The 26,522-nt window shown below is 48.7% G+C and overlaps 12 protein-coding genes across 12 annotated transcripts, besides 1 other annotated feature; 5 read left to right on the top strand and 7 right to left on the bottom strand.

Annotated features, from left to right (window-relative positions):
- Nucleotides 1–19: 19 nt before the first annotated feature.
- Nucleotides 20–1,266, bottom strand: EURHEDRAFT_473194 (ELYS family protein). Its single transcript, XM_040785365.1, has 3 exons — nt 1,070–1,266; nt 775–1,004; nt 20–719 (listed from the first exon to the last, which is right to left on the bottom strand). The coding sequence occupies exons 1-3, from the start codon at nt 1,221–1,223 to the stop codon at nt 174–176; spliced, it is 930 nt and encodes a 309-aa protein (XP_040641101.1). The 5' UTR covers nt 1,224–1,266; the 3' UTR covers nt 20–173.
- Nucleotides 1,267–1,400: 134 nt separating this feature from the next.
- On the top strand, nt 1,401–5,154 carry EURHEDRAFT_293057 (uncharacterized protein). The gene is made up of 2 exons (XM_040778239.1): nt 1,401–2,022; nt 2,092–5,154. Exons 1-2 carry the CDS (start codon nt 1,488–1,490, stop codon nt 5,046–5,048), a joined length of 3,492 nt encoding a protein of 1,163 aa, XP_040641100.1. The 5' UTR covers nt 1,401–1,487; the 3' UTR covers nt 5,049–5,154.
- On the top strand, nt 5,010–6,237 carry EURHEDRAFT_293062 (P-loop containing nucleoside triphosphate hydrolase protein). Its single transcript, XM_040778240.1, has 4 exons — nt 5,010–5,018; nt 5,073–5,828; nt 5,876–5,953; nt 6,040–6,237. Exons 2-4 carry the CDS (start codon nt 5,169–5,171, stop codon nt 6,097–6,099), a joined length of 798 nt encoding a protein of 265 aa, XP_040641099.1. The 5' UTR covers nt 5,010–5,018; nt 5,073–5,168; the 3' UTR covers nt 6,100–6,237.
- A 253-nt stretch (nt 6,238–6,490) lies between these two features.
- Nucleotides 6,491–7,003, bottom strand: EURHEDRAFT_400434 (uncharacterized protein; the record flags this gene model as incomplete). The annotated part of the gene is made up of 1 exon (XM_040780013.1): nt 6,491–7,003. One exon carries the CDS (start codon nt 7,001–7,003, stop codon nt 6,491–6,493), a length of 513 nt encoding a protein of 170 aa, XP_040641098.1.
- A 3,731-nt stretch (nt 7,004–10,734) lies between these two features.
- EURHEDRAFT_409635 (uncharacterized protein) lies at nt 10,735–11,594 on the top strand (the record flags this gene model as incomplete). Its single annotated transcript, XM_040781139.1, has 2 exons — nt 10,735–10,816; nt 10,896–11,594. Coding segments are annotated over exons 1-2 (322 nt in total), but the record flags the coding sequence as incomplete, so codon positions are not given.
- Nucleotides 11,595–12,263: 669 nt separating this feature from the next.
- EURHEDRAFT_449996 (glycoside hydrolase family 16 protein) lies at nt 12,264–13,407 on the top strand (the record flags this gene model as incomplete). Its single annotated transcript, XM_040783857.1, has 2 exons — nt 12,264–13,060; nt 13,113–13,407. The coding sequence occupies 2 exons, from the start codon at nt 12,264–12,266 to the stop codon at nt 13,405–13,407; spliced, it is 1,092 nt and encodes a 363-aa protein (XP_040641096.1).
- Nucleotides 13,408–13,879: 472 nt separating this feature from the next.
- On the bottom strand, nt 13,880–15,586 carry EURHEDRAFT_528961 (NAD(P)/FAD-dependent oxidoreductase; the record flags this gene model as incomplete). The annotated part of the gene is made up of 3 exons (XM_040787085.1): nt 15,129–15,586; nt 14,076–15,038; nt 13,880–14,028 (listed from the first exon to the last, which is right to left on the bottom strand). Exons 1-3 carry the CDS (start codon nt 15,394–15,396, stop codon nt 13,880–13,882), a joined length of 1,380 nt encoding a protein of 459 aa, XP_040641095.1. The 5' UTR covers nt 15,397–15,586.
- Nucleotides 15,587–15,680: 94 nt separating this feature from the next.
- EURHEDRAFT_513309 (MFS general substrate transporter) lies at nt 15,681–17,506 on the top strand (the record flags this gene model as incomplete). Its single annotated transcript, XM_040786153.1, has 5 exons — nt 15,681–15,813; nt 15,866–15,956; nt 16,011–16,234; nt 16,294–17,261; nt 17,453–17,506. The coding sequence occupies 5 exons, from the start codon at nt 15,681–15,683 to the stop codon at nt 17,504–17,506; spliced, it is 1,470 nt and encodes a 489-aa protein (XP_040641094.1).
- A 20-nt stretch (nt 17,507–17,526) lies between these two features.
- Nucleotides 17,527–18,143, bottom strand: EURHEDRAFT_409633 (uncharacterized protein). The gene has a single exon (XM_040781138.1). The coding sequence runs from the start codon at nt 18,076–18,078 to the stop codon at nt 17,803–17,805; it is 276 nt and encodes a 91-aa protein (XP_040641093.1). The 5' UTR covers nt 18,079–18,143; the 3' UTR covers nt 17,527–17,802.
- A 447-nt stretch (nt 18,144–18,590) lies between these two features.
- EURHEDRAFT_409632 (FAD/NAD(P)-binding domain-containing protein) lies at nt 18,591–20,541 on the bottom strand. The gene is made up of 5 exons (XM_040781137.1): nt 20,521–20,541; nt 20,272–20,451; nt 19,615–20,197; nt 19,197–19,559; nt 18,591–19,141 (listed from the first exon to the last, which is right to left on the bottom strand). The coding sequence occupies exons 2-5, from the start codon at nt 20,400–20,402 to the stop codon at nt 18,797–18,799; spliced, it is 1,422 nt and encodes a 473-aa protein (XP_040641092.1). The 5' UTR covers nt 20,403–20,451; nt 20,521–20,541; the 3' UTR covers nt 18,591–18,796.
- A 1,579-nt stretch (nt 20,542–22,120) lies between these two features.
- Nucleotides 22,121–22,513: a sequence feature (Protein overlapping with rRNA (EURHEDRAFT_292888, EYE97403.1) was converted to a misc_feature.).
- An 874-nt stretch (nt 22,514–23,387) lies between these two features.
- EURHEDRAFT_409631 (uncharacterized protein) lies at nt 23,388–24,393 on the bottom strand. The gene is made up of 3 exons (XM_040781136.1): nt 24,163–24,393; nt 23,958–24,087; nt 23,388–23,894 (listed from the first exon to the last, which is right to left on the bottom strand). Exons 1-3 carry the CDS (start codon nt 24,238–24,240, stop codon nt 23,851–23,853), a joined length of 252 nt encoding a protein of 83 aa, XP_040641090.1. The 5' UTR covers nt 24,241–24,393; the 3' UTR covers nt 23,388–23,850.
- Nucleotides 24,394–25,197: 804 nt separating this feature from the next.
- EURHEDRAFT_409630 (uncharacterized protein) lies at nt 25,198–26,151 on the bottom strand. The gene is made up of 4 exons (XM_040781135.1): nt 26,077–26,151; nt 25,951–25,992; nt 25,448–25,879; nt 25,198–25,386 (listed from the first exon to the last, which is right to left on the bottom strand). Exons 1-4 carry the CDS (start codon nt 26,128–26,130, stop codon nt 25,270–25,272), a joined length of 645 nt encoding a protein of 214 aa, XP_040641089.1. The 5' UTR covers nt 26,131–26,151; the 3' UTR covers nt 25,198–25,269.
- Nucleotides 26,152–26,522: the final 371 nt, after the last annotated feature.

Genomic DNA, 26,522 nt, shown 5'->3' with positions numbered 1-26,522 from the left:
TAATTATAAAGATAAGATGGTAGATTAAGAGAAAGCAGGATTCATTCATGCTAAGGCTAAAAGGTGAACACCATAACTCCGGCTGTGTTTGCAATGCGACTACAATCCCATGTCAAATTATCCATGAACAAGCATATCGACACACCACATTCAATATTACTACCACCGGGGTATTATGTGTTGCGTACGGGCATGCTCTGTTTAAGAACATCCCAGTTCAAACCATCCACCTTCTTTCCACCCAAAGACTCAAGGTCTGCAGAGAGTCCGCTTAGTTTTCCCGTCGCAAGTCGTCGCATCATGACAGTATCCTTGGCACCGTGCAGCGCCTTTGCGCTTCCTTGAAGAAGAGCCTCCTCAAACCATTGTTCCTCCTTCTCGTCCAATGGAAGACTAGTAAGCTCCATGGCCCGTTTGCTTCGTATTTGACCGGCGGTAGTCTTGTGGACTAATACGATCAATTGTTCGAGATAGCTACGGCGCAGCGACTCGTCGTTCTTTCTCGTGAAGTAAAATGCTTCCGTAATACTAGCGCGGCAAAGGGTTGCGAAGAATGCTTTCTGGACCTTCTCTGTCGCAAGCGGCGGACTGACGGTAAAGTAGTAGGCCATGACGAGGCTGTCATCGTGTTTCGGGAGGTTCGAGAGGGTAAGGGCATAAAGGATCTCGTCTGGAAAGGTCGGGATGATGGAGGGCTCGGTCAGAAATTCAACGGCGCGCTAAGAAGGTCGACTGTCAGTCCATATCATCACTGCTTCCACCAGAGCAACATACCCTGAATTCCAAGCGATCTAAATTCCATAATCCTTCAATGAACAGCCTGTACTTCTCCGGCAAGTGGCATTTACGCGCAAAATGTGGGGCGGCATCCCCAGCAGTACGGCAGTCCTTCAGGATATAGTAGATCAACGCTTGCTTGTGATGGATGTCCAGCGACGACGAGGTAATGTGCCCAACGAGCGTCCGGAGGTCTGAATTTGATCTGGGAGGATAGAGCTTCGTAACTAAGCGCGCACAATCAGCGTCCATCTACTGGCTGGTATTGACAACTTCGTAGTCTGCCACTTACCTGCTTTGACCCCGAGCAAGGCTAGCAGTCGGTCTGCGAAGAGCCTGTTCTCTAGCACACGACGGTTGGAGGTGATCTGCTCAATGACCTTGCCATCATACACAAAGTTCCTGTTAAAGGAAAATATGGCGTCAAAATCGTCCCACGGAGCCATGGTGTTTGCCTATTCGATTGCTGTTGTTGTTTTCCTGTCTTCCTTTCATCGTCTTTTCTGCCATAAGTTACCGTAATTTACATATCGTATCAGTGACATAAGCAGGGCGGTGTTATTTGTTGTGGCAGAAAAAGACGCCTTTCCCGATGCGGCGAAAAGGTAAACAACCGCCCACTTTCCACCGCCGCCGAAAATCAACGAACATCGACGACCACAACACCTTCTCGCCTTGATGCGATTGTTGCTCGCATAATATACCTGAAGATGTCGACAATCGCAAAGGGCAGGCCGTCGCGCCGTTCTGCCCCCCGAAGAAGCTACGTTGTCGAATCGACGCCCGATTCAGAAGACTCCGGCAATGTCACCCCGACCCCCTCCAACCACGGCGGAGAAGACGACGACGATGAAGAGGAGGAAGAAGAGGAGTACACTCCGGTCCCCAAGAGAACTTCGATAAGCAGACAGTCCATGCCAAGACAATCCATGAGCAGACAGTCTCGACGACAATCCACGGCTTCGGCCGCCTCCTCGGCCTCCACAACTTCAAGGGCCTCTTCGAGGGCCTCTACGGCCTCGAGACCAGTGTCGAGAGCATCGAGAGCGTCCAGAGCCCCCACCGCTGAACCAGCTACCCCGAGTACTGCGCGCCCCGCACGAAAGTCACGACGATCGATGTCAGGCGAGCCTGTACAGACGTCGCAGGCCAGCGACTCGAACGAAGATGGCGATTCCATCGCTAGTATGGGAGGAGACCCCCAGTCGCCTTCACAGGTAGCGGCAGCATCTTTAAAGAGAAAGAGTATGGATCACCCCCGCCAGAGTAGTGGCCCCATAACCCATCCGGAAAAGTCCTCACTCCCAACTCCAGAGACATCAGCATCGCCGCAATCGCAAGCGCCGTCACGACGAAGCAGTGTTGCGCCGCTCGCCGATATCACCGACTCCGCCGTGAACCATACGCCGAAGTCCGCAGAGGAGCAAAGGTCGCAGATTTCAATTATCAACTCGAACACGACAGTCCTCGAAAAGCCCATGGATATTATGATAAAATCCCGCAACGTTGCGCCGCCAGAGCCCCAGGAACCCGAAGGGCCGAAGACCCGCTTGATGATGACAACTTTAGTTCTAACAAATTTCAAGAGTTATGCAGGACAACAGATTGTCGGGCCGTTCCACGCATCATTCTCCTCCGTCGTCGGACCAAACGGATCCGGAAAATCGAACGTTATCGATGCCCTCCTGTTCGTGTTTGGTTTCCGAGCCAGCAAGATGAGACAGGGCAAGATTTCGGCCCTTATTCATAACTCCGTGGACCACCCCGACCTGCCGTACTGTGAAGTCGAAGTCCATTTTCAGGAGGTCGTGGATCTGCCGAACGGACAACATGAAGTAGTCCCAGATTCCCAACTGATAATTTCACGCAAAGCGTTTAAGAATAACACCAGCAAATACTACATGAACGGCAAAGAAAGCAGCTTTAACACAGTCGGAGCATTCCTGCGCGACCGCGGAGTCGACCTCGACCACAAGCGTTTCCTCATCTTGCAAGGTGAGGTCGAATCCATTTCGCAGATGAAATCCAAAGCGGCCAACGAGCACGAGGATGGCCTTCTGGAATACCTCGAAGACATTATCGGCACGTCAAAATACAAAACTCCTATTGACGAAGCTGCCAACGAACTCGAATCGTTGAACGACATCTGTGTCGAGAAGAACAACCGTGTCCAACATGTAGAGAAGGAGAAGGCGGGTCTCGAGGATAAGAAGAACAAGGCGCTTTCCTATATTCGCGACGAGAACGATATGGCAGAGAAACAGTCGGCCTTGTACCAGATTTACATCAACGAATGCGTTGATAACATTCGTGTCACAGAAGAAGCGATCTTGCAAATGCAGGAACTCCTGAATCTCGAGCTCGAGAAACACGAAGGCAACCAGTCTGGCATTAAGGATCTCGAAAAAGCTTACAAACGTGGGTTGAAGGAATACGAGAGCATGGAGAAAGAAGTCCAGAGCTTGACGAAAGAAATGGCCAAGTACGATAAGGAATCGGTCAAATTCGATGAGAAGAAGAAGTTCCTTATTGGAAAGCAGAAAAAGCTCGAAAAGTCCATGCACTCTACACGCCTCGCGGCATCTGAATGCCAGAGTTTGGTCGAAAAGCACACTGATGATATAGAGAAGAAGACGGCGGAAACCAACGATCTCGAGAAGGAGATGAAGGTTGAAGAAGAAGAGCTGTCGACCATTCGTGACGGACTGAAGGGCAAGACACAAGGCCTATCCGATAAGATTACTGCCAAGCAACGATCCTTGGAGCCATGGGACGAGAAGATCAACAAGAAACAGTCTGCGGTTGCTGTTGCGCAAAGTGAACTTGACATCCTTCGCGAGAGAAGCAACGCTGGTACCGTCCTGTTAGAAGAAGCGCAGTCGAAGGTCTCGTCGATTGAGGAAACGCTTACCGCCAAACAAGACGACCTGGAAGAGCACAAGTCCCAGAGAGCTACGCTGGAGGAGGAAGTGGCCAAGCTCAAGAGCGACCTCAAGAAGTACTCTCAACGGGAGCCGGAGGTTCGCACCCACGTTTCTAGTGCACGTCAAAAGGCGGACGAGGCGAGGGCCAGCCTGCAAAGTACTCAGAACCGTGGCAGCGTATTGACCGGTCTTATGCGTCTCAAGGAGTCTGGGCGTATTGATGGATTCCATGGAAGATTAGGAAACCTTGGTACGATCGACGAGAAATACGATGTCGCCATTTCGACCGCGTGCCCGGCGCTGGAGAACATGGTTGTGGAGTCCGTTGAGGTTGGTCAGCAATGTATCGACTATCTCAGGAAGAACAACCTTGGTCGTGCCAACTTCATCCTTCTCGACCGTTTGCCCCGCAGGGACATGTCGAGCATTTACACACCCGAAAGTGTCCCACGTCTTTTCGACCTCGTCAAGCCCAAGGATCCGAAGTTTGCACCAGCTTTCTACAGTGTTATGCAAAACACACTGGTTGCCAAGGACCTTGAACATGCAAACCGCATCGCTTATGGTGCTCGTCGCTGGCGTGTCGTGACACTGGACGGTCAACTCATCGACGTGTCCGGTACCATGAGTGGTGGTGGAACACGCGTTGCTCGCGGTGGAATGTCTTCGAAGCAGGTCGCCGACACGAGTAGGGAACAAGTCGCCAAATTGGAGGAAAACCTCGAGGAGACAGAAAGGAAATTTCTCGTCTTCCAGGAGAAGCAACGGAATATTGAGGCTATGATCCGCGAGAAGACCGAAGAGATCCCTCGAGTCGATACCAAAATCCAGAAGATCACGCTCGAAATTGAAAGTGCCAGTCGTGCTCTTACTGATGCCCAGCGCAGAGTCAAGGAATTGGGCGTAGAGCACAAGCCTTCCAAGGGCGACGTTGGCCAGGCGGCCGCTCTCGAGAAGCAGATTGCTTCCCTTGAGGAGGAAATTGAAGGACTCCGTGAACAAAGGGGCGGGATTGAGGAGGAAATCCAAACCCTCCAAGACAAGATCATGGAAGTTGGTGGTGTCCGGTTGCGAAGCCAGAAGGCAAAGGTCGACGGTCTGAAGGAGCAGATCGGCCTTCTTGCTGATGAGATCTCCAACGCTGAAGTCGAGAAGTCCAAAAATGAGAAGCAGATTGCCAAGCACCAGAAATCTCGTGCTGATGCTGAGAAGGAACTTGAGCAAGTATCTGAGGGCCTGGAGAAGTTGGAGGCAGATGTGGAGAATCAGTCCAACGATGCATCTGGCTGGAGGCAAAGGGTTGAGGATGCTCAAGAGGTAATATTATATTACTACATGCTCTGTTGACCCTGGCTAATTAATACGGTGTAGGCTCTCGAGACAAAGAAGGGTGAACTAAAGTCTACGAAGGATGAGTTGGATGATAGAGTTGCGGAATTGAACGAGAGCCGGGCTTCCGAGATTGAAATGCGCAACAAACTCGAGGAGAATCAAAAGGCCCTTTCCGAAAACGAGAAGCGAGGACGTTACTGGCAGGAGAAGCTGTCGAGCTTGACTCTTCAGAATGTTAGTGACCTTGGCGATGATGAACAGGAACCCGCAGAACTCCAAACCTTCACTAAAGATGAGCTGGACGAAATGGACAAGGATTCTCTGAAAGCTGTCATCGCAGCACTCGAGGAGAAGACCCAGAGCGCGGCGGTCGACCTATCAGTCATTGAAGAATACCGCCGCCGTACAGCTGAACACTCGTCCCGTTCCGCCGATCTGGCCACAGCACTGGCATCCCGTGATAGCGCCAAGGCACGCCTGGATGGTCTCCGATCTGCTCGCCTTAATGGATTCATGGAGGGCTTTAGTACTATCTCGCTCCGTTTGAAGGAAATGTACCAAATGATCACCATGGGTGGTAACGCGGAACTGGAACTGGTCGACTCGCTCGATCCTTTCTCAGAGGGCATCATGTTCTCCGTGATGCCGCCGAAGAAGAGCTGGAAGAACATCAGTAACTTGTCTGGTGGTGAGAAGACGTTGTCCAGTTTGGCGTTGGTGTTTGCACTCCACCATTACAAACCCACGCCGCTGTATGTCATGGACGAGATTGATGCTGCCCTCGACTTCAGAAACGTGAGTTTGCCTCCTATCAATTATAAGGGTATTTACTGACTGGCTAGGTATCGATTGTGGCGTCATATATCAAGGAAAGAACGAAGAATGCACAATTTATCGTCATTTCGCTTAGAAACAATATGGTAAGTTTTTTCCCTCCACTTTTATTAAACCGTTACCTGACAATCAGTAGTTCGAACTTGCCTCTCGCCTGGTGGGAGTGTACAAGGTCAACCATATGACAAAGAGTGTAACGATCGAAAACAAGGATTATATCACGGGACGATAATGATTTTGGTGTATGGTTTATGAACATATGCAAATTGCCTACGGCTGGGATTGGTGTTCTGTTTCTTGCTTTGGATTAAATATACTATGCAAAGGGTTCGGGTTTTGTTCTTGTTCATTTTCATGGTTTATTTTAATGTTTCTATCTTTAACATTGGTTTATATATGATTCAATCGAGTAAATATAACATTAACGGAATTAAACAAACACAATATCAAGATTGGATATCAATCTTATATCAAACGGACAGAAACGCTTTTCAATCTAATCCAAATTCATGTCATGCCACAGTGATCATAGTTAGTGGTGACGGTGATGCAAAATCTTCCCCAGAAGTCCGTGGTGATGTTGCTGTTGAAGCTAATGCTTTGGACCGCAGTTAGCAAATCGTTCAACGTATTTTTTCTTTAGATGAATTTAAGCATACCGGTCCGTGATGACCATGATGACCATGATGCCCATGGTGCCCATGAGGACCACCATAATGTCCGAAATCAGCCGGTCTAGGACCACCGAAACCGCCTGGACCACCAAAACCACCAGAAGGTCCATGGTGTCCCTGAGGTCCAGGTCCAGGCCCGAATCCAGGACCATGGTTGGGGCCTGGACCACCAAATCCGGACCCGGGTCCTTCGATGTGGTTGTATGGAGGCGGGTTATCGTGGGGACCGACGCCCGGTGGACCGAATTTCTCGAAGCCGGGGCTGTGGCCCATGGGACCGGGACCACCAAAATCTCCTTGCGCGTGGTGTCCGTGGTGATGGCCATGATGTCCAGGGCCGCCAGGTCCCCCAGGACCTCCGAAGCCACCAGGACCGCCAAAGCCACCTGGGCCTCCAGGGCCTCCCGGACCGCCGTGGTGACCGCCGCCGGGGGGACCATGGTGATTGTGATGACCGTGCATGTTGATTTTAGACTTGTTGTTTATATATCCGTTCGGTGTGTATAGTTTCGTAAAATGCAGAATCGAGAGGGGGACGTAAAAGTGGTTTGTACTTATAGGTGAGGATGTCGATGAGCGATAGAGAATGATACCGGACTACCACCCCTTTATATACTCTTTCCCTCGGTGATGCCTCGGTTTAGATTATCACTAACGATGCATAAAGGTGAGGTGTCGCCGTTGAGTATACGCAAGCCCAGCCCCACAGGGGTGTAGCGTAGTGGCGGACATGATTTGGCCGGTACGTTCCATGATAATTCCTTGAATATGACATGGTAGGAGCCACGCTAAGCGAGGTACGGGTTACGTGGATAGTGTTGTATCAGCAATTGAATTGGGTATCGGAGAAGTTTGGTTGCTGTTGCTGTTGTTGTTGCTGTTGAGACTTGGTGTTGGTGAAGGGCCGAAAGATCCCCACGTGGAGTTCCTCAGCCCTACGCAACGCGTCCTTAATTTAGCACAGCCTTCCTAGGCAGCTACTTAAAACTACGAGATACCATACGCGTTCGCTGTTTGAGCGGGAGATAGTCAATTCTTATTTTGATTTGGCGGAAGATACTACTACTGTACTAAGGCGCTATTTCTCTTCATATTACTGTTATTCCGAGGATATCCCGAGCAGATTGCACTGCCCGCAGTGTTCTAAATCGATCATGGTAACTTTCCTTGCTTTCTCGTGAAAGAGGAAATTGTACTTTCTAGCGTATTGCTACGCGGGAACCGAGTGATTTCGTGAGCTTTCCGGAAAGGTGTCATTGCGAGCGAAGTAAGGGTGTGTATCATCTTCTGGAGCAATTTTCGATTTTCGATCCTTGAATGAGAGTAACGGCTTATCCTCACTGACTCAAGGTGCGGCGATTTGCCATCGATCCAATGTCACTGGATCAAAGCAGTGAGGAAAATGCGTGCGGTATCCCCCTTTCGAGTATTTATTTGTATGGTAGAATGCATCCCGGACTTAGCTATTTGGTGTGAAATAGTGCTAGCAGGATATTCTACCATTATCATGTAGAGTAACCTCCCTGAAGCGTCCTTGACCAGTACTTTGTAGAGTCTTCTGGCTGTTGCATACTATGGAGTACTTTATTTCCTGCTTTGGTACTGATAATTTGAGCGCAAGTGGCAAAGGTTCCAGAGCAAAAATTCCCAATGAGATGGCTTTGTTCTGCACAAGAGGGCGTTTGTTTATGTTAGCCAGAATTCACATAACGTTTAATGAACAAACCCAAGAGCTAGTTGTGTTTCTTATCTACCCTGGTGGGCAGGGCACCCCCAGAGCCCGCCCGCGAGAGCCCATGGGCAGGGCAGGGCAGCATGGAGCCCACCCGCGGGCTCTTGACGGGCGCCCACGGGCCGCCCGTCGCCTGCCCGTTTTTGCATAAATTTCCCAAATAGGATGCATAATTTGATGATTCATCGGTTTGAATACCTGTCATTTATTCCTGTCACCGTCATTACAGTGTTTGATGGCAATGTTTAATGTTAATTCGCATGTAATTTAGAGAAATATCATTGTATTCTGCACTCTATTAAAGGCTCACTGAATGCTGAAACAATCCAAGATCTCATGATGTTTATGTGCACAACGAAATTTGATATTGAAGAAAAAGAGCTGACATTTCTTGGCCAGTTCCCGTCAAAAGAGGAGAGGTAGCAAATGAAGAAAGGAAGCTCAGGGCCAGGACAATCCTGATCCAATCAGTGATAATGAGGAGGATGGTTCAGTACGTATTCAAGCTCAGCAGCAACCTAGCTTGGACAAAGGGCAAAGGAATCCCACATCCACTACCTCTGAGAGTGAGGATGACCTTCCCTTACCTGCCAACTTACGCGAAGAGGGAGGCCTAGGCTGACGCGGTGCTTTTGACGCCTGCTACAGAACTATTCATTAACCTAATAAAGAGTCAAGGTATTGCCGGGACGTCGGGTTGCTCATTAGGTGTAGCAGAAGGCCGTCAAGATATAGTTAGCCACTCCTATCCCAACTAACCTTCCATGCAGGTCCTTGGACCAGCGCTTTGCTGCAGTCTTTTATATTCTGAACATCAGTTCCATAGCATGCCATCCGAGCGCTTTCGTGACTGCGCCTTTTTTCTTTTCTTTTCTGTTCTTTTGAAGACAACTGTTTTGGAGTCAGAACGAACCAGGTTCCGACGAAACCAAATCAACAGGAAGGACTCAAACTGATCCTTTTCCCTTGCCCTTATTTCGTTCATCTATGGATCCCCTGGATCAATCACCTAGTGAACAACTTGCACGTATGCTTGGTTGCAGTGCATGTGCGGTCGCTGAAAGAACCTTTTGTGTTTCAAGGGCTTCTGGTAGTATAAGTTTCTTGGTATAGAAGCTTTCCATGACAGCCTGGGTGCAGAAGTTTGCCATAACATTTCATGCACAAACCAACGCGGCAACGGGGAAATCTGTGGTCCTTGTACCATATAGAGAAAATGATTCCCTCATCCGTCGCGCCCCCAGCTTCCTTCTACTGCGTCGGCTATAATTCCCCAAAATTGAGGTTGTTGGACGAGCGTTGGCGAATTCACCTGACGTTTTCGGTCCTAGTAGCTCTAGATATGGCGAAGTGAGAAGATAGGACATTTCCGACCCAAGAATCAAAGGCCCCATTGACCCCAATTTCTTGGCCAAACCTACATAGCGTGGTTAGAGGACGGCAGGCCTCTGGCAAGTTCTCGAAGACGACAACGAATAAGACAGCACCGACATGTTTCGTTAGCTTTTTAGATAGCTTCGTACCGGCTTGGCGCTTTATAGCAATGGTGAACTTTCGGTGCCAGCCGTACTAGACCAGGCACCGTGACATCCCGGTGCGGCTCATGCAAGCTGGCGCAATTGACCTTTGGGACAGTTCTTCCACTTGTCTTCAAGGTTTGGCACGAAAGGTGTAAGTTATCATACTGACAAGGTGCTCTATTACTTGGAGATTCAAGCTCAAAGCATCCAAATTGTAAGACGTAAACCACCGCCAACCTCGTATCACTTCATCATACCGAGGTATTGACTCTAGACACATGGACATGTTCTGGTTACAGGGTCGATAATCAGCGTCTAAGACTTTCAGTCCTGCGTCAACATCAAGATTGGTCGCCGCCGGTGGCATCGAGAGATGGGCCAATGATGAATGAATGGTAACTCAGAAAAAAGATGAGATATTATGCCTGCAAGCAGTGGCCGTTTTCATTCTGCACAAGATATCAATACACTAACCACTGGACCTGAATATGCTGGAGCGAAAGAACAGGGACCTGACCGGCTCTATTACCTACTATGTCTACACTCCGGAGGCTTTCTCCACTTCTGCCAGACTTCCAGGTTTTCTTATCCATGTCAAGCCTCAGCAAGATGATCATTACCAAAGGATTCAACCGGATGTAAATCACCTGATTACCCCGCCTGTCACCATCACAACTCATAGTACAGTTTCCTCCATATAAAATGCCCGAGATGGGCCTGAATTGCATGCAGGTTCGGTGTAGCTATGTCCTGCATGTCAACTAGCACACACATATAGCTCTGCCAGGCACTATACATATGGTATAGTAGTATACCACTTGACATATCCTGCTGTATGGTTGACTCCGACTCTGCCGCGATCGTCGTAAGACGTGCTCTTGACGTCAGCGCGGGAGGACATCTTTGAATGTGTTAAAAGGCGCTCCTCTCTTTCTCTTATTCTCGTGGAGAAACAAATCCTGCACAGATTTGGCTCCGGTACTCCTAGTACACGTACCACCGGTTCAGGAATCCACCAAAATGGTAAGTCAGATCCCCGGATCGCTCCCGATGTTCATCCCGTGGAACCGAACCGCTCATCTAGATCGCACATCTCAACCAGGCTCCGATACTCGTTCGTCAGTCCTCCGACAGCGGTGACACCTGCCCTAGTACTATATCCGGGGGTGGCATCGCCGGAATCGTCATCGGATCGATCGCAGGCACGCTTCTACTGATCTGGCTGTGGAAAGTGTGCAATCTACAGGGCGCCTGGAGCGGTGGAGAGTCTGATGTTGGATATGTTCCTGGCTCGGGAACAGGGGGTCGACGGCGCAGACGGCGCACGAGTAGCCCGTCTATGGTGGAATACGTGGAGAAGGGGAGCCGTTCGCGACCGAGGTATCGGGATGAGCCGAGACGGCCGGCGAGGGTGTATATGACCTGATTCAGCGGATCTGAACGATTGACGAACTGTTATGTCTGTTATGTCTGCTATGGTTATGACTCGGATGTTTATGACGACATGTCTCGGAGGTGTTCTTTTTTGATAACTCTCCAACGGGTGTCTTAAACAAGTGTGCATTGACAACATTAAAATAGCACGACTCGGTGTACTAAGCGAGAAACAAGCATTGTGCATTGACTGTCACTAGAGGTACTCGGTAGACACAGAAATAGAGCACTGTGGCCATGACACGCTATGAATGCCGGAATAGAACCGTACCGGGCCCCGTAAAGATAAGCCCCTTTTTTGTTTGCCACCACTCCTATATTAAAAGTTCAGGGTCTGTGGCGGACCCTCAGACGGCACTAGTTTCAGCGGGCTTGCTTGGTTTGCTTGGCTAATCTCGATTTCTACAAGCAGTGCATATTGCATACAGTACAATTCAAGAGTGTATCTATATACGAGTAAATGTTTAACGATATACATGTACTCCGATGTAAATCCTCCATATTCAGGATCAGATCAGTCATCTGACCCTGCATATTAGGTAATCCATAGCAGCCAATCACAATCCGGGAAAAAACCCCGGGCCCTCGTCGGCTCCTGCCGATCTATACCCAGTACAGCTAGTACCTGATTAACACGGTGGGCTAGCCCTATCAGGATTAGCGGCGGGGTCTGGACCAAGCGCAGATTACCCGAATAGGAAAGCCCCTTACAGCAGCGCTAAGAATAATTCGGCGGTTGAATTTGCCGCCGGTCACGGGGTTCGATCTCTGTTCTTCTCCTCTTTTTTCTCTTTTTCTTCCTTCTTCTATTCTTATTCTGCTTATTCTGCTTCTTTTGAACATCTGCTGTGGTGGGCTGTTGTCCCTCGTTCATTCTTTGCTCGTGCGTTTCAGCGCACTTCCACTCCTTTTTGGCCTTTGTCTGTTGGCCAGCCATTCTTTTTTAGCAATTATTGGCCAATATATCTGCTCGTCCTCGCCTACAGCAAGAGACTTCCTTCGTTTCTTTCGTTTGACCTGTATCGCAAACGCCGCCATGCTCGCTCGTTTCTTCGTCGGCCTGTTGCTGGCCTGTGTCAGCACCGTCCACGCCCAGACGTTCACCGACTGTAACCCTACCAAGGAGGACTGTCCGGCAGACGCTGCTCTGGGTACGAATCACACGTGGGTTTTCAACGGAACCCAAGACGAGAACATCTGGGCCACGACCAATGGCAAAATCGACTGGACCGAGAACGGAGCCGAATTCTCCATCAAGAAGAAGCTGGATTCCCCCACGTTGCAGTCCAAGTTCTTCATCTTCTTCGGTATTGTCGAGTCTCACGTCAAGATGGCCAAGGGTGGTGGTATTATCAGCAGTATTGTCTTGCAGTCCGACGACTTGGACGAGATTGACTGGGAATGGGTCGGTTACAACACCTCCCAGGTGCAGTCCAACTACTTCGGCAAAGGAAACGACTCGAGCTTCGACCGCGGCGGTTACCACGACGTCTCCAACGCTGACACCGAGTTCCACAACTACACCACCTACTGGACCAAGGAGAAGGTGGAGTGGTGGCTGGACCAGGAATTGGTCCGCACTTTGAAATACGAAGACGCTTTGGATGGAAAGAACTTCCCCCAGACCCCGAGTAACGTTCGTTTCGGTATCTGGCCCGCTGGTGACTCGGGTAACTCCCTCGGTACTATTGAGTGGGCAGGTGGTGAGGTCGATTACGACAAGGGTCCCTACACCATGGTCGTTGACAGGGTCCGCGTGCATGACTTTTCGTCCGGCAAGGAATACAAATACACAGACAATAGTGGTGACTGGGAGAGTATCGAGGTTGTCGAGTATGTCTTCACTGCTACTGTTAATTCTATGCATGGTGCTAACTGTCATTAGGGGCAACTCTACCACTGTCACCGAACTGAACAAGCCACCACCAAAGTCCCTGTCCGAGAAGTGGGATGAACTGCCTACTGGTGCCAAGGCCGGTGTTGGTATCGGTGCTGGTGCCGCCGGTGCCATTGGTATCGCCGGATTGATCCTCTACTGCATCAAACAGCGCCGCAAGGGCCGCCTCGAAAACGCCCTCGACGACTCCAACTGGAACCAAGACCGGGCCGAGATGAGCAACTTCCAGACAGACTGGAAGCAAAGTGAACTCCGCAACAAGGGTTACCAACCGGTTTCCTAACCATCGACCCACAAGTATTCCAACGAAACAAGCTCTGGTCTAGTCCGCCATCAACAGGGAGACCACGCTATACTCCGTCTCCCACGGACTTGGGCGGGTAATCTCCCGCCCTATCGCAGGCCGATCTGGTCCGGGGATTACCCCGTGGGTGTTTGGCGTCTTGGGGTTTGGGAGTGAACTCCTTCTTACGACTTTTTGACCGCACATTTCTTCTTTCTTCTTTTTTCTTTTTTATTTATATTGTCTTTATTATACATCTTCTACTTTCGTTTGGATACGTGTATACATATTTTTGGTCAATATTGGATCCAAGGTTCTTTCGCTGCCTTGTATATACCACAACATGGTTGTTTGGATTGTTGATATTTCTGCTCTTGGCTTTGCACATGGATGTGGTTGATTCGCCCTACTGAATATAAACGCTTCGCATGGGCAGTCTATATACAAACATGCGTCATGAGCTTCGCTGTAATCACCAAACTGATGGCACAGCTTGAGATGACAGTCTACCGAGTCTCTCTTTGCTCATCTGGAAACACTCCGGTAAACCAGTTTCCTCCCACTGTTTCCCAAGCACCAATTTAGCAACACCCGGCGCACACGTAAAAATGCGCGCCATACCTACAAAGTCAGCTTCATTCCACAACCTCGGAGACAGACAAACTCACCATGCCCATTGAACCCCGCACAAACAAACTGCCCCGGAAACCCCTCAACTTCCCCAACAAACGGCAATGAATCCGCCGTCATTGCAATAATCCCCGTCCAAGCATGATCCAGGCCTTCGCCGTGCATCGCACCATTTGCACCATAGTCAGGAAAAATTCCCCCGAAACTACTTAGTGCATCGCTCGCAATCTCCTCATTATACTTGCTATCATCCGTGCTCAACCGCCCATCAATCGTCTCTTTGCTAAGCGTTGGGTTCGACCTCGACACGCCCAGGATAAGCGTACCGTCTGCTTGTCGCTGGATCAGGGAGTAGAAATGGTGCAGACTGTAGCGCAGCGAGAATGTGTTTTGGAGGATATTCGTCCCTGTAAACGCAGCCGTCGGGATTAATGAATGTGCCTGGGCGCGGTTCGGCGTGATATAATCATCCAGCAGGGGTAATAAAAAGGCAGCATGCGCATTGGTACAATGTATCACTTTCTCGGTCATCACCGTTCCCCGGGCTGTATTTACATCCCAGAGTCCAGGGCCAGCATCCGACGACCGCATTATATCTATAGCCGGACAAAAAGTAAACAATCTCACACCTCTACTCACCACACTACTCAGAAGAAACTGCGCCAATTTCGCCGGATGGCTCGACCCAGCCGGCCACTCATACGCAGCTACCGCACCGGGGACGTTCGTTTTCGCCTGTGCTTCTGGTCCAGTGTAGTATTTAACGTGGGATACATCGCCGCCTGCGTTCTTGTATGCGTTGAAACTTGCAGCTTCGTATTCTGCGAAGTCGGGGGTCATGCAGACGTCGAATGTTGTTGTGCGGTGGAAGTCGCATGCCGCAGCGTGTTCTGTGATAAACTCATCTACCTTTTGTAGAACTAAACGTTCGTTTGCGATGATTTTCAGGGCTTGCTCGGCACCGTGGACTTTGGAGTATGCCGTGAAACCGCGGAATGCATCTACCATCACCCAACACCCATTAACCATATATCCAATCACTGGTTTGAAAAAAAAAAAAAAAAAAAAAAAAAAAAAAGAGTGGAACATACCCGGCCTCACATGCCCCGCATTCCTCGAACTAGCACCACCAGCTGCCTCTCTAGCCTCGAGGATAACAACATCCTCGGCATTAACGCCAGCCTCGAGTAGTTCAAATGCTGTTAGAGCCCCCGCGATGCCTGATCCGATGACCACATATCTGGCCGAGGTTGGAACGGGGATGGTGTTGTTTGCGTGGAGATGGGCGAATGAGCGGGTTGTGCGTTGCCAGTAGCTTAGGCTAGGGGAGGCATTGGGAAGGGCGTTTCCTTGGGGCATTTTGTGTCCTTGAGATCATATGGTTGTGAGATGGAATTGAAGATGGAGGAGTGGAGATTTACATATCTCGCGGGGTCGCTGATCTTATCAATCAATCAATCAACATTCCTTATCATGAGGTTACGGTTACTCCAAACAGGGATACTGCATTCCTGATAGCCATGATAGAGGAGGGACGGTTATTGGCGGGTGAAATGCCTATCGTGAAACTATCTGTCTGGGAGAAGGTATGAATACTGCTTTTCGTTCCTCTCTTCGATAGTACGGAATACTTGTAGAAAGAAATGGCGTCGTTTAAACGTGTATTCAGCAGACATACCTCGCAAGGAGACTCAAACAATGCTCGCTCATCGGGGGAAAGGGCTCTTGTCCGGCGACTGGATATGTTCCTATTGACGTTTGGATGTATCTCGCAGGGTGCGTCCTTTACCAAGTCTTCCCCCCCGAAATCCAAATTAAAGAAAGACAGTGATCAAATACCTCGACCAACAAAATATCAACAACGCCTACGTCTCCGGCATGAAAGAAGACCTCCATCTCCACGGCAATGAACTAAATTAGTACGTCCCCTCTGCCCCATATCACCGTCATTAAGCAATACTAACAGATGAAAGTTTCACAACAACATTCAACGTCGCCTACTGCATCATGCTCATCCCGTCGCAAATAATCCTAACCTACGTCCGCCCCAGCTTTTGGCTCCCAGGCCTCGAAATCCTCTGGGGATTCCTAACTGGTCTAATGGCAATGACCACCAGGGCGAAACAAGTCTACGTGTTGCGGGTGTTTCTGGGTCTTTGTGAGAGTAGTGCGTGGCCGGGAATGATTACTTTGTTTAGTATGCCCTTCTTTTCTTTTACAGCGATTGTCTTGAAAGGGCTGGGGCTGATAAAGTAGTGCACTGGTACACGCCCACCGAACTCGCTAAACGAATGGGCTTCTATCACTCCTGCCAAGCAGTGGGGCAGATGCTCTCTGGCGCGCTGCAGGCGGCTATTACGAAGACACTGGACAATCATGCGGGTCTGGCTGGTTGGAGATGGTTGTTTGTCATCAATGCAATTATCACTGTTGTATGGGGCTTCGCGGGTTTCATTATGATCCCCGATCTACCGAATAAACCGAACCCGCGAGCCATCTGGTTTGACAAGACCATTGACGCAGAACTATCCATGCACAGACTATCCCGGAACGGCCGCGCAGAGCCAAAGCGTATGTCTTGGGATGCTGTTAAGCGCACGTTCTCAGGCTGGGTTGTGTATTTCATCACGGTACTGTATTGTGCGTCTGTCCTAGGAACATACGGATACAACTACTTCTCGCTGTTCTTGGAATGGGTCAAGAGGCCGGATGGAAGTCGTCGCTGGAGCACAGCACAAGTAAACGCGATTCCCATCGCCGGCTCAGCGATCAACGTCGTCTTCGTCTGGTTCTGGGCGCTTTTATCTGACCTCCTCCGCACACGCTGGACACTTATCATAACACAATGCCTAGTCGCCCTCATCCCCTGCATAATAATGTCCCTTTGGACCTCTCACCCAACTACCCTCCCGCTTTCAGCAGCGTACACATCATATTTCCTCTCTTACATCCCACTAGGCACAGCACCGCTAATCTTCGCTTGGCTATCGGATCTCATCCCGCAGGACCCCGAGAGCCGAGCGCTGATTGTGGGTGTGAGTGTGGCAGGGTATTATGCGATTTCGGCGTGGTCGCAGGTTCTTGTGTGGCCGGCTGCGCAGGCGCCGGTTTATAGGGTGGGTTGGGAGAGTGCGGCGGGATTGGTGGGGGTTGTGGTTATTATGACGGGGGTTTTGAGGTGGGTTGATGGGAGGTATTTGGAGGGAAGGAGAGTGGCGTTTAGGGTGGTTAATGGGGTTGGGGAAGGGGTGCAAGAGGAAGAGGTTGGAGTTGTGATTAGTGATGATGTAGAGCATGGGAAAGGGAAGGTGAAGGCGCAGACGACGGTGAGGGGGTTGGAATAGGGCTATTGGCAGTGGTTGTGATAATATGTTGGTAAGTGATAGTGCCACCATAGACCTTGATGGATCTCCAGATTTGTCGCAATATAGTGAAGCACTGTATTAGTGATAATAAGAGGGATGAATAGAGCTGTTGTCAGCCACCACCATCTTCGAATGAGTTGTTTGAAATTGCATTGCATTATACCAGAAGTACCAGGAATGTAAACTTTTGTATAAATCCATATTGTGAACAGCCTCCTCCATCTTTCGCTGATTGATCCCAACAGCCCAGATATACCTTTTTTAAATGCGACATCTTGATCCGGAATAACGTCTATATACTCAAACAACGAGTAAAGAATTGGAACATAAATTCATTTACATAAGTATAACTCCTTCCAAAGTGCTTTCAATGAAAACATACCACCCCTTGTCACTTCACTCATAATCCCACCACTCCAGACAACCTCTCTCGCGTCTGAAGGGTAGGGTATATTCTAAAAATACTCCGATTATTAGCGTAGTAAGCTCGGTGATTGACTTCGCAAACATGTTCACCAAGTTCATCATTTGATTTGTGTGCCTCGCAAAAGTGTCTAGCGCAAAGAAGACACTCTTCTGTCTTCCTGGGCTTTGGGTCACGGTGTAGATGCTGATGCTTTGCGGGACTTTTCAACGCCATGTCTACACAGATAAAGCAGATGTTCTCGTTATTCATGGTGGTCAATACCTTTGGGCGAAGGCAAAGGTGAAGACGCGATGGTGGATGGTCGTTGGTAAGTGGATACCGAAATGATTTCTATTATATAGACCGGTGGGGGTAATGGAATTTAAAGCATGGGTGGCATGTCAAAAGTACTAATGAGCCACGCCGGAGGGGTATGTATATGCATCCTGTGCGACAGGGTTGCATCTGAGAAATTTCGATCATCGGGCCATTTGTTGACCAGCTGCAGCTAGGATGCGTTCCATGAAACAGTGAGGTGTCGAACACGGTCATAGGGCCTCCATTGAAGTTCACAGGCACAACCGTCTACATGATTAAAGAGTAATGGTTTAAAATAGTGCTGTTGATAAGCCTGAGGCTATTGGGGTTTCAGCCCCCATCTGGCCATTTTTTAAACAATCAGTAACAAGTTAATCTGAGATGTATGAAAGACATCTAAGCCCGAGCTTTGATGTTAGTGGGCTTTCCGTGTATCCTTGAAGGCTTTCAGATAGACATAATCAAGCGGATAACATCGTTCGGTTCAACTAGTAGCCATCATGGATAGGAGGTAATTATAAATCTGGGGGGTGAAATGGTATACCAACTTGTCACATGATATGCTTGTTCAATCGATATTTTTACATGTGCATCTGCTATACATATGTTCATCAGCAAGTTTAAGCTTGCCAGTCGTCATCTATAAAGAGCCAAATCAAACGCTCGGATCCTATAGTCGATACCCCCTCCCCTCTCTATTCAACCTCTCCCACATAGCAATCCTCTTCTCGTGCCCAGCCCAGAAATCATCTACCCATTTCTGCTCAAACACCGGTAGTCTCCGTCCCGGCTGTCCCTCCCCAGGTTCCCCAGCTAACCGTCTCATTTCCTCGAAATAATCCTTGAAATCAGGATGTATTAATGTGAAACCAGGCCCGTCGCCCTTTACAGCGATGCGGTCTGTTTCCCAGCGCTGTTGGGCTTCGAGAGGTGGGAGGGAGGCTTTTCCAGCGAGGACGCGGGCTGCTGCGACGGCTTGCCATTCAAATATTTTGAAGGTTAGGCCGGTGCCGACCTGTGTTGTTCCTTGTTAGCTTTTGCGGATGAGATTGGGGGTTGAGGAGACATACAGCGCCAATGAAAATGAGACTTGGATCCTGTTGATAAAAGACATGCTGGTATAGATCCGGAACACGGTTATTCCTCGTTGGAATGTCAGGAAGGAAGGGGAGTGTCCAGCTAAATCCGGTTCCGAAGATAATGTGGTCTACACCTGCCGCGGAGGTGCCGTCTTCAAAGTGAACGGTCCGATCGTCGACGGAAATATGCGAGATAGGCGGCCGTTCTGAAAGTTGGGGATGTTTGAATGCTTGTCCTCCGAAGTACACGTTGTATTTACCGCGGGTGACTGTGTAGATGGGTGCTTGGGCGTGGTCGATCAGACTAACTGCTGTGTCTGCTGCGGAGACGGATGCTCCCACTGTGACAACTCGCTGTTCAAGTCTGAGTTAGTGTCATTCTTTCTTCCAGGCTGGTAAGAGAGCATACCTTCCCGCGATACCCCTCCGGACCCCGGTATTGCTTGGTATGCTCAACACCCTCCGGATACCGTTCCGCAAACTCCTTCAACCCCGGAATAGCAGGAATATATGGCACAGAATAGTGCCCCGTTGCAATAACAAGTCCATCAAACGACTCTGTCCACCAATAATCCACGTTCCCCTTCTCACCCCGCCGTAACGTGAGCTCCCACTTCCCCGACTCCGGACTCTTCACCGCCCGCTCAACCGTGGTATTGTACTCGACGAGATCCTGGTACCCATTGCGATTGAACAAATCATCGATATATTTTTTGACAACAGTGTGGTGCCGAAACGGTGTATCCGGACCGTGCAGGGCAATCGACCGCTCAGACCGGACAGGGGGAATCGTCTCCTGCGAAAACGACATAACCGAAGCGTCGACATTGGTCTCGAGCGTGGGGTAGATGTGCGAGTCGGCGAAACGGTTCTGAGAAATGGCGGGAGCATGGCATGGCAGTTGAGGGGGGATGGAAATGGGTGTATCGGCTGTTCTGGCGGAGAGTTTGTCGATGTCTAGTGGGAGCCGGGGTTCATTTGGGCGATGGATCCTGTACACATAGGTTGTCTCTGTTAATCATAAGTCGGTTGTCGCCTGAAGAGAGACCCGTTTCTCCGCACATACCAGCATCCACCGGACTGGTCCTGGCGCTCGAATACCCGAACCGAATCAAAGGTCCTTTCCTGCATCAAAGCATCGACGGTGATGGCCCCTGCAGGCCCCGCGCCGACAACCGCGATGCTTTTAGCTGGCATCTCAGTGATTGCAATTTGTTAAGCGATACGGCTAAATTGCAAAATTGTCCTGCGCAATTGTCAGTAGGATGTCCGAATCTTAAATACTCAGCCGAGTCACGCCATCGGAGCTTCATACACGCAATGGCCTGCAAAGCCCAATAAAAGAACCACTCACCCGTCAATCCTGCGGGTGGTCGCTGTAGCGAGGGAAACGTTGTCTGCGTTTCTCTTTTGGGATCTTGTCCCAGCCGTTGTGCAGAATCGTAGTGTAAAAGATTCGCGGTGCTACTGATCAGCCGGCGATCGTGCGCGGGCGTTGTGATTGGTCAGCCAATTGGCCCCAGATATATAAGAGTGTATGGCTGTAGCCATTATTCTGCGAGCGACTTCGAGATACCTGTCACCGACTGTAAATACCTAAGTCGGATTCACCTCCGTTGTAAGGATCTAGAAACCGAAGCAAAACCACCTCAATATATCCAGGCTCTCGTAGACCCGGCAGTAGTATCAATTTTGGTCCATCATGCTCGAGTATATAGATTAAGAAAACAAAGTTAACAGTTCCCAGGTTCCCGACGGTTCGAGTTCTGACATTTCCCGAGTGATGCGCTCCAATTACGCTGACAACGACCATCTCCAAGTTGCGCACAAAGGTTACATGGAATAGCGCCAATCACCTTAATACAAGGGCATTTTCTGTCCTGAGCCGTACATCCTCACGGATGCTGGCAACCCTTATGGCGAGCCCTGGACGGCAAAGGCGACGAAAGCCCTGACCTATTGGGAATTGCCAGGGACCAAACTTGAATACGCTGCAGCCGCAAAACGGAACTACTCGGTGCTCAGCGGGAAGCTCGCGACTCCAAAGTTCTCAGGCTACTTTACAATGAAGATTTCGGTTGGGCAGATGACGGCAAGGCTGTCAGCCAGCTCCGAGATGGCTTTCTTGAACCGGGCATTTCCTTCGTTTGCGGCCACGCCGGCAATGTTCCGGGGCCTGAGACTGACCCGGACTGCATGATCAAAGGTGTCAAGACCCTTAGTAGATCCACGATATAAGGCGATTATTTTATCGTCACAGCTGCTGTTTGGGTGACAGGTCTTGTCCCCATGTGTATGATTCCACACTTGTGACAGCTCGAGCTTCTCCGAAATCTACAAGCCCTCGCAAAAGACAGATTTCAGCAAAATGCCAGCAAAGGTACAGCGATTGCCTTTCCGCCATCAATGTTCCGGAGCCTCCTTGATCCTATACTTTGTTATATGACAACAACTACACCTTCCCGCGATGGCGGCTGCACCCGGGCCAGAAACTGTATCCAACGCCAGGATGAGCATCACCGCACTTTGCTCATCCACTTGTAGAAAACGAGGCTGAGCCTCCGGTTGCTTCAGACCATGTTCATAATGCTGTAGATGTAACGACTCAGCCCAGCGCCTTCATCAGCAAACATCATCAACACGGCAAACAATACCATAAAAGCAATCAAGACAAACAAGCTGCTTAGCGAGACCACACACAACCATATAGGACTTCTTCGTGTAAATAGACTTGCCTCTTCTTTTCTTCTCCAGATTCGATATTCTAGTCGATGGCTACACTGGTTTAGATAGGAATGTCATTTTATTAGTATCTACTGGTCCGAGCCCGTGACACTATCAGGATATCAAAGAGTTGGAGTTGCGCAGCACTGTATGATGTTGGGTGATGGCTCATCCTCTTGTGTGTTGTGCACTCACAGTTGCCTCATATATTTTTGCTCTATTAAATCTAATACATACGACCATAGGGTGTGGAGAACAGGGCTTCCCGTCCGCTCAGCCGTACTTAAGCCACACGCCGGCCGGTTAGTAGTTGGGTGGGTGACCACCAGCGAATCCCGGCTGTTGTATGTTTTTATTTTCGTTTTGATATTTTTGCCCTTTCTCGTTGCCGTTCTAAGGGTGATGACCGCGTGAGAATTAGTTGGGTGCAGGTAGGCTGCGACAAAGCCATAATTTGCGGGTGGCCACAAGATAACTGCAAGATAACCACCTACGATCGATGACGATTCCGACTTCCGAGTACCTGAACCTGCGCCTGGCGTCCGCACAAGGTTGAAGGTAGAAAATATACTTACTCCTAGCATTAATTTAAGGTAACGTCTAAGTAGCCTATAATTTTCTATCTTTCGGTGATATTTGCAATATATTTGGGCGTGGTTTAGTAAAGTAGCGTACTACTACCACGCTTCTTTCGAATCTGCACTGGCTTCTTCATATGTGAAATATATACCTCCGATATAAAACACAACGTGATTTAGAACCTTGAAATTACAGGCTACCAGCGTCGAGTAACCTTATTATATAACTTTAATACATTAAAGTGATACTACTTATATGTAAATACAAAAGTATTTCTGATTATTTCGTGTAGGAAGTAGGTAAAAGCGCAGAAAAGTACTGTCATAACCAGAACATGTATATATCGAAAGTAAAAACAAGTGTACGTAAGCGACATAGGGATGAAATAATAGTCCTGAATAGGACAAATAAGCGATATCTATGCTAGCGCGGTTATCTTGCGGCTAGCCATGGCTAACCACAGCCAAAGCCGCAAATTGCGAGGTTGGCTTTGGTTAGCAATGTGGTAACCGCAAATACGGTTTTGCCGCAGTCTAGGTGCAGGTGATTGAGGTGATGCCTTGAGAGTCGAGGGTGAGTGTTGGGATGATGAGTGAGTGAGCAGAGCCAGCAAAAACAAACGGTGCATTGTAAAAATTATTTGGCATAAGAAGGCCGTTGTTTCGCTTGACCACCACTAGGCCTCGCCAAACCCGCGGGCTGGCTGTGGGCTTTGTCTACCTGCCTGTGGGCTTTTTGCGGGTGCTCGTGGGCTGTCAAACAGTGCGAATATAGGGAATCCCGTGAGGACTTCTTTGAAGTGCATCAGTTGCCGGTGACAAATTGGTTACGTTGGCTGGCTATCACATGAAGCAGACTTGTTAGCCTTGTTGATAATTGCGGTCCCCTTCTTTCCATGTTTATTATTCTTGTTGATAGCTACCTAGGTAGAATCCATGAGTTGGATGCTCCATTATCCTAGTAGAGCGCCGTGACAGCTTTCCTCAAGGACCAAGTTACAACACTTGAAAATGCAAATCATACACTAAGCAAGCGCCAGAGGGGAAAGACAACATATACAGCATGGAGGAATACTAAGTCTGCAGTCTGGCAAAGGTATACTGGATCAAGGAGATATAGGTCGCCAGATAACTGAGGAAATCCATATGAAGGATGATAGTTTGAAGCATGTGAAACCAAGGAAACAATGTTGTGGTAGTTGTAGCAAGCCTGGACACAATGCACGCACCTGTCAAGATGAAGAGGTATTTAATGGATATAATTCTGACTAGACTTAATTGATTTTCTGTGCTGTGGCATATTACGGTCCGCAGGACCGTCAAGGTAACCCGGACTTCGCCCTCTAGCTACAGAACTGGGATCTGTACTTATTAATTTGAGAGTTGGCTAGTGTGACTTGTTAGCTGTTGACTCTAGGACTATTAAGAGGATTTAGCTGGGAGAACGTACCTTCCTCCTCACTAATTCCGCAGGACTGGACACAGCTGAGACCGGTGTCCTTGAACTTCTGGCTGTTGCAGGCACACTGTACATCCATGTTGCAGCCCGAGGCATTGTCGGCTTTCATGAGACAGCTAGTCTATTTTGAGGGGAACACAAATCAGCAGCACATTCTGAATATTGAACTTTTAAAAAGAGACAGGAAGGAACATACTACACAGTCGCCACCGCTAGCTGTTGCTATGGAAGTTGAGAACAGGGTGGCGATGGTAAACAAGATGGTGGCCTTCATATTGGTCGGATTCGGAGCGGTTGCTTGGATCGGGTTATTGATGGGAATTAGATGGCTTACAGAATGCAGAACGAGCGGGCATCGGAGGGTATTTAAGTCGAAGAAGCAGATACTAGTAGCTGAACATCAGGGTGACACTAATAATCTGAAAATTAGGACACAGCTTACGCAGTGCACGGACACTGGAGGGATCAGGATCGACATCCAGAGTGGAAACCTTTGTTCCTTGCGCCACCTATTTTCTGATAGCACATTAAGAAACTAGTCACTTACTACATATCAAATTAAATATATAAAATAAAGCTGTTTTTCCAAAAATAAAAAGAAATATAAATCAACATAAAAACCATGATAACGAAATTTTACTCTTGAAACTTGGAGTTGTCGATCAGCCAATTTTCGGTTTTTGGTAACTATGTATATCTTAATTATACGACAGGAAGAAACGACCAGGTATATTCATTTGGTAATGCACTATGATAGATCTGAGGATTTATTTGCTTGCACTTCACAAGCCACATGTTGGGTCTTATCCTGCAATTGATGGTTGCTGCAGGTGGCGATCAGAATATACATACTCTAGCGCTCAATGGTATGTAATAGACATAACTGGACAGTCCGTTGCTTGTATTCATGATATGCTTAGACTTCGGTGGTTATTCGGACCCATGGATGTAGGTTGTCATCTTGGGACCTTGAATGTATGACGGTCCTGTTCAATTTAAATCTACTGGTAGACTATCTCACGAAATTCTAACATGAGGAGAGAAAGGAAAGAGGAAGACTTGTCAGCAACGAGTGATCTAGTGTTTGTGAGGGGCTTAAACAATGCCCAGTGAGTTTCCTACGCCAAACAGGCCGAAGTAATCAGATATTCTATATGGCGGGTGTGCATGTTCCGTGACAGTAGTGGTAGATTGTTTAACTGATTGAAAACACTGAAAAAAAGCGGGAGGTGCGCCAGTCGGTAGGGAAGTACATTATGTCAACAAACATGAGTGAACAATTAAGCGCAAAGCAAATTGCGTCTCATTCTATGAACAGGAAAACTACCCGCACCAGCTCGTATCGACCGGTCTTGTTGTCCATCGTTATAACTCGACGAGTATGATATCGCTCTCCATTGATCAACTCAAATCCCCACATCTGAAATGGAAGAAAGTCAGGCGATATAATTCACAATATGGTATGTCCAAGGAATGCTTACCGTTTCGTCCATCCAATGACCGTCCTCATGCTGATCGATTGTATGAATCCACAATGCTTCCTCTTTCCCATATCTCTCTTCTACCAGAAACCCGTCACACTTACTCCCATCAGCCAGGATTTCTCCTCTGAGGAACTTAGTAGCTTTTTCGTCTCCTATGCTCCCCTGTATGTTCGGCCGTGTCCTTCCCTCTTCGCCTACAAGACCACCGATCCAAGTTGTTTGGCAGTTCACCGAACCAAAGATAAAATCAGTGTGCTTTATCTTCTGCCAATTCAACACCCGCGCGTCAAGGATATCTGCCACTGGAGTCCGGAAAATTGTATCTATGTATGTTGACGGTGTCTTCTCCTGAGTGCTTGTGTACGCAGAGATACAAACAACTGGGTTTGCACAGATGATAGCCTTCCGGAGAGCCCAACCAATACCTTGCTGAAAGGGAAACCAGGATAGCAGTCAGCTTTCCACCTTTTGCATGCTAAGGGTTCTAAAAACATCTATACCAATTTCAATGAAGGTTCAGGATCATCCGATTTTGATCTATTCTTTTTGTGGCCGAGGGGTCAATATTCATGGCATACGTACTGACAGAGTAGGTGAAGGATTGGATAATCTGGCTGATTACTTACTCCCATCCATTTCCCACTCAGGTTCCAAATGGTCACATTCGATGGTGAAGCCATTCTCAGGGCTTTTCCAGTAAAAGGGCTGTTAGCAAGGGAAGTTAATGGAAGGTGATGTTATATTCAAATACGCGGAGAGGCAGCGAGTATGTGATCTCATCAGTAAAGGTTTCAATAGAATTGGAAGCCAAGGAGATACGGTGAGTATTGAAGTGAGTTATGTCAATCTGGCTATTTCAGACAATCATGGAGAATGGCGGCGATCCCGCGCGAACTATAAATTTCCGCACTAATGATACTAGTACCATAACTACTAGCCACAAGACTGCACGGGCATGTTTCTTTAGTGAAAATAGCTGAAAGCCATGCAGAGTGTATATAGAAAATATTTCACATTTGGTATAGAGCAATTGCTGCTCCACTTAGCACTGGGATAGATCGCAATCTCTACG

This window comes from Aspergillus ruber, assembly GCF_000600275.1.
Source record: "Aspergillus ruber CBS 135680 unplaced genomic scaffold scaffold00005, whole genome shotgun sequence".
In the NCBI taxonomy this organism is placed as follows: domain Eukaryota; kingdom Fungi; phylum Ascomycota; class Eurotiomycetes; order Eurotiales; family Aspergillaceae; genus Aspergillus; species Aspergillus ruber.
The sequence above is the reverse complement of the archived record's forward strand: the minus strand, read 5'-3'. Positions and strand labels throughout refer to the sequence as shown.